Source organism: Gallinula chloropus (assembly GCF_964237585.1).
Source record: "Gallinula chloropus genome assembly, chromosome: 6".
Taxonomy (NCBI): Eukaryota; Metazoa; Chordata; class Aves; order Gruiformes; family Rallidae; genus Gallinula; species Gallinula chloropus.
In genome coordinates this window covers 28,663,366-28,673,007 of record NC_140091.1, presented here as the reverse complement: position 1 = coordinate 28,673,007, position 9,642 = coordinate 28,663,366, and the positions used below count along the sequence as shown (strand labels likewise).

The 9,642-nt window shown below is 47.3% G+C and overlaps 1 protein-coding gene across 2 annotated transcripts in view; it reads left to right on the top strand.

Moving 5' to 3' along the window:
* Positions 1-1,504: 1,504 nt before the first annotated feature.
* DENND1B (DENN domain containing 1B) overlaps positions 1,505-9,642 on the top strand; it is a gene marked incomplete at both ends in the record, with an annotated part of 149,910 nt that continues 141,772 nt past the window's right edge. For both annotated transcript variants that reach the window (XM_084266475.1, XM_084266474.1), the window contains 2 exons: positions 1,505-1,521; positions 4,234-4,298. In XM_084266475.1, the coding sequence (XP_084122601.1) occupies positions 1,505-1,521; positions 4,234-4,298 (82 nt within the window). The remainder of the gene's footprint in view (positions 1,522-4,233; positions 4,299-9,642) is intronic.

The window sequence follows — 9,642 nt, the reverse complement described above, 5'->3', positions numbered from 1 at the left end:
GCTGCCAGGCCCTCTCCTCATACACAAAAATATGCATTTGATGAGTTTTTTCTAAACCTCCCCTCCCTGAGCTATATGAAGCCTGTGGTTATGTGCAAAGGGTACAACCCCCCCAAACAATTTCATTTACTTCAGAGGGAGTTGCAAGCGCTGGCTGTTAAACACAGCCATGAATTATTGCAGAAGGAAGGCTGGGAAAGTAGGTACTTGAAAACCAAGAAAATCCCAGAGCTAAGGGTTCTGCCGCAACATTCAGTCGTTTTCACTGCACATCTATGCGTTTTATTATTATTTAATCTATATCCTGTGAGGTGTGTAGGATGTGTAATGAAGCCAAAACGATATTGCTTTGGAAAAGTTTGCGTTTGTAATTTCCTGACCTTTGAGTACTTGGTTTTTCAGCCCCAGTAACGCACTGGTGCTGCTTTATGTGTTCAGTACATAATTGGCTTGAATTTTTTTTTTTTACTTTTTAACTGTTGATATGATGATTAGTTTCTGGAGGAAGAGTGAAAAGAATGACGTTTTTCTTTGGCCCACTGCTGCAGAGTCTATTTTATGCATCTTTTCATAGCAATGATACTACGCTGGTGAGGGAAACTTGGTGTAGGTGGGAATTTGGCTGCTCAGTGCCTCTCAGATGAATGAGACTTGGAAGCCTCTCAAGGACGGTGTTATTTTTTCTTCCTTTCCAACCTCACTGGAAACACTCGAGGGTACAAAGCTTTCTATGTGTGTTTACGGGACGGTGTGTTTACTCCAGCGGCTTCCCCACCGCACGGCCTCTGAGCGGTCTGGGAAGCTGTTTGTTTAGCACTCGGTGAAAATAAAAGCTAAACAGATTACCGCAAGTCAAATTAACATCTATGACCTTTGGTATGAAAAGCCCCACTTTCCTGCTGCGCACAGTGACCATACGAGGGGCGGTAAGATGTGCATGTCAACGCGCCGGCTGGACTCATCCCAGGCGCTTCCTTTGCAGCGAGTGCAGGTGCCCGAGAGCCAAAGCCTCACCGCCACCGGTGCCGCCGCACCTCGCCGCTGCCCTATCCCACCTACCAGGGTCTTCCGCCCGGGCCCGGCCGACGCCCGGGCAGGGGCTGCGGCCGGGCGGGCTCCCCGGGCCCTGCGCACCTGCCGCGCAGGGCAGGGGCAGCACACCGCGCCTGACGGGCCAGGCCCCGCGGCCCTCCCCCTCCGGGCTCAGGTGACACCGGCCCCGGCGGCTCCCCGGGCCGCCGCGGAGCTTCCTGGTTCCCAGAAGGTGCCGGAGCGACTGCAACAGGAACTGAGAGACGGGGGGAGGAGGCGGTGCCGCCGCTCCGCTGCAGTCGCGGCCCGAGCCGGGGGAGCGGAGCAGCCATGGGCCGCCGCCCGCCGCCGCCGCGCTGAGCCGCCCCCGCCGCCGAAGGCAGAACGGCCGGCGCTGCCCCCTCGCCCCTGCCAGGCGGGGCGCTTCTCCCTGAGGGGCGCTGGAGCAGCGGCGGGGCCCAGCGATGTGACCATGGACAGCAGGTTCAAGTGAGTGTGTGTGTGGGGGAAACGACCGGCGGGGCGGGGGCCGCGGCAGGGCTGTCAGGCACGGCGGGCCGAGCCCAGCTGAGCTCCGTGGCGGGCAGGCAGCGAGTAGGCCTCGCAGCCGCCCCAGCCTGCCGGGCTCGCCGGGTGGCAGGGAGGGAATGAGGTAGAGAGGGAGGGGAGGAGGGGGAGCCCACCCGGCGGGAGCGTGCGAGGGGCCGGGCGCGCCACGGCCGCTGAGTGACAGGCAGCGGGGCGGGCGGGAGACGGCGGGGCCGGGAGCGGGCGCTGCGCGCCGGGCCGCGGCGAGGCGGGACCCGCGGCGAGGAGGCAACGGGGCGCGCAGGGGCGAGGCGGCGCCCCCCGCCCTGGCCCGGAGCAGGGGGAGGAGGCGGCCCCAGCGCCGCCGGCCGCTCCTCCGTCTCTCGCCGCCTCTGGGTCCGCCGGCGGCCTCGGCGCGCCTGCCCTGACATCGCCCTCCCGCCGCCGCGGGGGGAACGCGCTCCGCAGCCGCTGGCTGCCCCGGGTCAGAGGCGTCGGTGCCGGGGAGCGGCGGGCGGAGCGGTGTCCGCGCCGGCGGCCTCGGCCGGCGAAATGGTGGCGGGTTGCTCCTGAGGCGCCCACCCGGCCCCTCGGGCCTGGGCGGTGCCGCTGCCCACAGCGAGCCCGTCCGCAGCAGCCGGTGGGCTACGGGCTGTGACATTAACCTCTCCAGCTATTGCAAACCTCCTTTTTGCCGTGACGGCGCGGCAGGTGCAGCAGAGATGCTGAGGGGTTTTGGCAGCACTGCTGCCCGGCCAGACCCGCACGGAGCCGGGCCCAGCCGCCCTTGGGAACCAACGAGCTGCCAAACCCGGGTTCAGAAATTGACAAAAAACCTCCGAGTAAATACGCGATGAGTAAGCAGGCTGCTGCCGGGTGGCTGCGAAGGAAACGAGAGACAGTCTGACAATTCTTAGATTAGCTTGACACGTTTTTTACACTTCTGAGCGTAGTGGGATGTGAAGAGTAAACTTAGAAGCGTTTTTCTGCAAAAGCAGATTTAGAGTGGTGTAGTGAAAGACGGAAGGCAGTGTTACTTCAAAGAGCTGACTTCGTGAGGGTAATCCAGCTAGGAGTTAAGCTAGAAGCACTCATTCCGTGTCTGCAGTGCTCAGAGTGATACGTGTTGCACCAACCCCGTGATGTGTGGCCTGGGCTTTAGGTAGAAATGGAAGGGGAAAGTGGCCCGGGAGTACAGACCCAGTGCCTGAGCAAGGGCAGTGTCTTGCAGGGATGTCACTTCTTTTAAAGGAAGGATTTTTGTGGTTCGCGTTTCTAGGTGGCTCAGCTAGGCCAGGCATTATCAGTTTCATTCTGAAACCACTTGCTGGCCAGAGGAACAGTGGATGGAGTTTAATACCAGAGTAAATCTCTGATATCCTGGATTTTGTCTGTTGGAACTCAGAGCAGAATATGGTCTCCTACGCACAGGATCAGGAGATACAGGATTTTCCCAACAGAATGCTTTTAGATACAACACAAGGAGAGATTGTCATAGGGGTGGGTTATGTCTCCATAACCTGAATTAGACTGTAATTGCATGTCTCAGTTGATGACGGTGCTGAGGTCAGGGAAAGCATGCATTTGTGACAGCTGAAATTTTCCCCAGCCCAAGCTTTGGGGATTTCATCCAAAACTCTCTTTAAAGAAACAACAGTGTGTTGATTTGCTGCATGCTTTATTTGAAGCATTCTAGAAACCTGGAACTGAGTCTTAGGGTTTTTTTTCTTTTTTTTCTTTCCTTTGCCTAGAACTCCAGCTGATTTCAGTGGGAGCATTAGCCCAGAAGGGAGTTTGAGTGCGAGCCTTTTATGTGGTTAAATAGATAATTGATACGGGTGCGGTTATACCACTTGTTTTTAATATAAATAGCAGTGTGCTTGGTAGGCAGGGAGAGGTGGGTGGTACAGTAATGGCTTTTAGAACTGTGTTAATAAATATTTAGTTTCGGATTAGATTGAGTGTTACTTGCTATTAGCATATGTAGTTCATAATGATCAGGTGTGTGTTTACTGGGGAGCCGAAAGAGGGATTGGCCATCACACAAACCTGAGGCTCCATCTTCCCAGCTATCTTGGGACTGTGTCTGTCCCCAGTTATTGCACTGATGCTTTCTCACTCACTCGCCTGAGATTCGGCCTTTCAAGTCAAAGTCAACAGTCAGTATCCTGTGAAGGGAGGAGCGAAGTGGTTCTCAGCCTCATGGTGATAATCGTGTGCCTTTAAAGGGTAGTGGCTAAATTGGCTGAATTAAAATGGAAGCCTAATGATGGGCTATTCCTAGTCAGTAGAAATAAAACATAGTTGTAGAGAAGGCTGTCCACAACTCCATTAACATATTTCAGATTGATTGATAAGGAGTTTTTTCCCCAGCTGTTAGGTGTAGTATGATGGAGTGACTTAAAAGCTCTTTTACCTGACCGTTTTGCTTAAATCATGCAGTTCAGCTTATCTTCCTTATTTTATATTTTTTTCTTTTTTTTTTTTTTGAGGAAATGTGACTTTTGGGTTCTTCTGACTAATATGATCTCTAATTCTCTTTTAATGGTATTTTAATTTATTTTCATTTTTTTCCTGTAAAAATAGACTGGAAAAGATTTAAAAGAGTATGAACTATTTGAAAAAAAAGTAATTGTGCATATATGATTAATGAATTGTGTTTGTTTCTTCTAGGGAAAATCCAGAACGTACCTTTGATTTGGTACTGCAAGTAAAATGCCAAGCATCTGAAAACGAAGGTAATATGCCATGCCTGTTGATATTTATTTATAGAAGTGAGAGGTGAAAAGAAAATAGTTTGCATCCTGATCTGGTGTCATGTTTTGAGTTGCTGTTGGGTTGGGATCGTATTAGAAAGTGACTGTGGTTATTTTATTGCCTTTTAAAATCTACAAACATATTAATTCATGGTTGTTGTGGGTTGTTAATGATCCATTTTCATTTTGGCTATCATAAAAGTATTTTTCTTCTCAGACAAATGCATTCCAAGTCCAAGCTTTACAAGTATCTTCCACAGTTCTTCTCTTACAATGCTGATTTTGTGTAAGATTTCATTTTAGTAGAACAATTAACTTCTGTCTGTTAGTGCAATGTTAATTTTGATCAGTGTGATAGGGAAAAGTTAGGTTTTATTCTGAGCAACAGAAAGACTTTCAAGCTCACGTTTGGCAGCTGTGTTGGTTTGATACATGATACCAACAGCAGCGAGTGCTGGCTTCAGCCTGTGTTAGCCATCAGTTTCATGTCTCTATAAACACGTGGTATGAGAGATGTAGTAGTGCAGGGGTTATCTGGGAGATGCTGTTTTCCTCTTGGGTAAAGAGAAGATGGGATTTCCAGTGCTGAAATTAAAGTGACCTCCACGAAGTCCACTGGGGGAACTTGGTTCATGTTTTCATCTGAGGTTGTTTGTCTTACAAAGACAGGGAGAGGAGAAGTCCTGTTGGGGTAGTGCTCATGTTAGTCTGCGGCAGCTGTGTTTTAATCACAATTGTAAAAACAATAAACTGCATCTTAAAATTGAGTGTGCTAATGGGTCCTGTTTCCAGAGTTTACTGCTCTGACAAGTTAGAAGATTGTAGAAGTTTATAGCCCCAAACTATTCCTCTTTTAAAAAATTTCCGCCAGTGTTTTTGCTAGTGGCGTCATTAGTTTGTTCCGAATGGGTTTACAAACGCCGCTTTTGTTAAAGCTAAATAAGTGTAGCTCTTTAGGTCTTTCCCTGGCAATCCCAACAGACTTTCCCTATCTCTTGTGTTATATATTACCTGTTATTGACATATCAAGGTCCTCTGCTTTTTTTTTTTTCCCCATTTTCTTTTCTCTTCATAATGCTGTTCATTTAGTCATGGAATGACGCCTTGGTGCAGTCCTTGAGTGTTATTCTGTGCCTATCTGTGTGTGTATCTGCTAATCCAGAGTCCTTCAGTTTATTGCTTGCTTTTTTGAATTGCTATTGGTACAGTCATGGTTTGGGGAATCAGGTGGGTTTTCCTTGCTCTCTGATTGTTGTTGTGGTTTGTATCATGGCATGTTTTACCTTCTGTTCTCTCTCTTTTGCAGTCTTTAACATAGTACTTTCATAGATGTCCATGAACCCTGCTTAGCTGCTTGACTACTGATGTGTTCCTCCTTGCATTGTGTGCCTCAGCTCTGCCTCCACCTGACATCCCTTCCTGGGGACCCGTTCGCATCTCAGCTTAGGCCCAGCTTCAACCTGCAGATTTTACTCCCTTTCTTCCTTTCCCTCCTGAGAGCTAGACTGTTAATCCTTCCAGGTCTTGAAAAATGCAGGTGTTTTTCTTCTGTGATCAGAACATGGTTCTATACCCTTTTAATTCCTCTTACTTCCTTTTGACTTCTGAGTTTTGTTTTGTATCTTTCTGCCTCTGCTGCCATAAGAAACCCCTTCAGCTCTAAGAATGACTGCCTGTGTCTGAATTATGGTTGTGGTCACGTCCTGTGCCTCCCTTAGCAGGTGTTTTGTGCTGTTCAACAGTTGTCCTCTGTGGAGAGTAGCATCTTCTAGAAGTCTGTGTGTCTCCTTGACCTGTGACCTGAGCTACCGTGGAGGCTGCATTTGTGACTGGATAGTGGGTGTACTCTCTTCTGTTCCACTTCTTGCTGTCATCCCATTGAGCACACGTGGGCTCAGTTGCTGTTCACCCGTGGGGTGTCCAGAGGCGGGGAGGATGTCTTAGACTTGGTAATGTTGGAGCCTGTGGTGTGTGACCAGCGAGGGGTTCGGAGGGCTTTCAGCTCGCCTGGAAGTTGTCTTGATCCCTGTATGGGTCTGCAGAGCAGCACAGAAGTACAGCCCTCTTCTACCAGTCGCGTTGTGCCAGCTGAATACTCCAGTTACCATCTTGCTGTACTTGCTGAGCCCTCCGGGGTTTGTTTTAATTTCTTTCATATTATATCTAATTCAGATAACAAACTCCAGTGAGGGCTTGACATCATATTTACATACAGTATTATGAGCACAGTGATGTATCAAATTAATATATCTGAATGTTAAAGTTACTTAAAGGAAATTCACAAGGGACAAAAGTGTATTGTCTTCACCGCTACTTTAGAAACGAAGCACAAGGCTTGTCATGCTAAACAGGGAGCTTTCAAGGTTGGTTTATTATAAGGCCCAACAAATTTGACAGTTACCCTGTATTGTAGGTCTTGCCTTTAAATAGATTTTCATGCTAGGATAATCTTTTGAATATATCATACTTGAAAACGTGATCCATTCACCTGTTTCTTTGCTCATGCCTCTTTCTTTCTTATGAAAGAGATTTGTGTTTAAATAGAGGCTTTCTCCCTCGCATCCCATCTGCTCCTTGCACTTGATCCTGAAGCTATGTCAGGGCTGAATTTGTGACATCACTGTCACCAGTGTTGCCGTGGAAATATCACAGCCACCAAATTATGATCTCCCTGCATGAGTGAGCAGCAGGGGAAGCCGACTTAGGAGAGAGGAAGACCTTAATGTGACCCATGTGTCTTTAAGCTTTTTCTTTGCAAGCTTTGCTGGAGTGTGCATTCTCCTGCATTTTAATTTCTCTGTGCCAGCACGTGACTGTTCTGCTGAATAATAGTGGAGGTGCCCCACTGCATGGGTAGCTATTAGTAAGATGATGTTTTTACAGGGATGCTGTATGTCTGCAGCAGTGTGACATAAAAAAAAAAAATTGCTGCTTTTGGAAAAGTATTTTAGGTAACTTCTTAATCACAGCATAGCTCTCAGGGAATGTTATTTTTTTTTGCATCTGGCAGTGTCCTGGGGCTCTTCCAGCTATAAAGGGTCATCCATACATGAAATTCAGCAAGGGTTATATGCATTGTGAAACCTGTTCTTAAGTTATTCCACTGATTACATCAAGTAGAAAACAGTTCTGCAAATAAACATCTAAAAGGTTGTGTGTAGGTTAATATGAGTTTGTCACTTCACGTGTGGTAGGTAGGTCCCGAAGTGGTTACAGGCTTAGTTGGGTTAGCATGTCCCTAGTTACAGATGGGTCAAAATTTTGGTTTTCCATTGGATACTTGGGGTTTGTTTTTGTGATTTTGAGAGTAGCTTGCATGCTTGAGTATTAGTTTCTTAACACTGTGTTTGTCACGGAGTAGATCATCCTTTTGGGCTGCTCATGCTCATTGTCTCTGTTTTAAACTACAGCAGCACCCACCAGCATTGCTGGAGCAGTCATCTTCCCTTTCCTGGGTCTGGGCCAGGAGAGGAGAGAAAGGTTACTCTTTACCTAAATATTGTGGTAATTGAACACCCCATTGAACTAATAGCATGAATTGTAACATTTTTGGAACATTGTAGCATACTGACAAGATTTGTTTATTCTTCACTCCCTTTTTGTTCAATATTTATTAGAGGGGCATAATGCCTCCACAAACAGGATATGGGTCCCTCTGCAGTTTAGAATGTGTTGCTTAGTGTGTTATCAAACGGTGCTGTCGATATACTGCACCTAAGACTTCACCTTGAAAGTTGCATTTCAGCTGTGTTTATTAATTGGACAGCTGAGGGATTTATTTTGGGGAGAAGGAGAAGAACCCTTTAGGACTAAAATCAAATTGTAGCCCATGTCATAAACTCCCAGTCCTTTGCGGCATGGTCAGGGCAGTAAGCATCAATTAACATCCTGTGTTGAAACGTAGCAGCTAGTTAGTGTGACAACTCTTTCTTGGGAAAATTCATAACCAGGTTCTTGTAAAGCTTTGAGGTGACTTCACTTGTGTTCACCAGAGTTTGCTAAGTGACTGGGAGATGGGTGCTGAGCAATCCCAGCAGCTCAGTGTTTGTTAATTGTGAGTTTGGCTTGCAGTGTCAGTAGCGCCTTGGAGCGAAAGGTTTTACATTTGCCTCCCAGGCAGTTGCAGGTTTTCATAATTCTTTCCTGTGTCACTCCTTAATGAACAAGCCAAGAAAAGGAGCAACAACAATGCCCGCCCACTGTAACATCATCGGCTGCCTTGCTGTATTACATTTTCACTTACAGACCCAGAGGCCAGATTGATAACAGATACTAGTGTTATCAGAACCGGTGTGTTATTGTAAGGATGAGCATAGCTCCTTAGCGTTCGGGTGAAAACATGCAAGTGTCTTGTGCTTCAGGCTCAGCCGGCCTGCCAGGGTATATGGAACAGTGTGGTGTTACGCAGTAATGCGCAGTCTTGCACGAGGCTGTTGGTTCAAGATTGTATGACAGCTGCACCTGCAGCAGCTTCACCCTTCTCCTGGCACTCTCAAGAAAGTATACTCTGCCTGGAGCCTAGTAACTGTGTAGCCAAAGCACTCCGCAGCTTTTGGGGTGTTTTCCTTTTTTTTTTTTTTTTAATATTCAATTTCCATCATGAAAAGTAAACTGAACTTCTGGAAAGTTGATGTTTCTGAACTCTTTCACAAGACATGTCCAAAGTAACAGTGCCGGTGTGTAACACTTACGAAACGTGTGTTTTTATCCATGTATCTGTGCACCAGAAACGTGCAGAGGATATGCGTACACTCATGCACGTCTGAACTTTAGATTTAGGTTAAATGTGCAAAGATGAAGCTGGTAATTTAACTCCATTCTATAACCTGTATGTCCTCTATTGATTTTAGTAAAACTGGATTGCAGAGACACAAAAAGCAATCCAAATATAGCTTCTAGCATCAGAAAGGCAACAGGCAACCACTTCTGTGAAGGTGAGGTCTTCAGCACTTCTGTCCACGGTTTCCCAAGAAGATGATGACTGAGATTGGTTTCAGTTCGTGTGGTTATGAGAGTGCTGCTTGCTGTGCCTTCGTTATGATTGATTATAGCACATAGGAAAAGCAATGGAACAGCTCCATGGAGCATGCAGTTTGATCCAGGAAATGCAACCTCCCAATGCTGTGGTTTGTGTCTAGGACTGCTTTAGTCCTGGCTATTCACGTTTTACTTGGAACACCCTTTGAAACAGCAGTAAATTTTCTGGTCGAGCAAAGAATGAAGTAGGCTTGAAATTCAGTTCCTTTGTCTCTACTTCCTCTTTAAGTGCTAGGGAGCTGCCTGTAGCACTGGGGCTAGATACAGTATTTTCAGAGTAGGTGTTTAA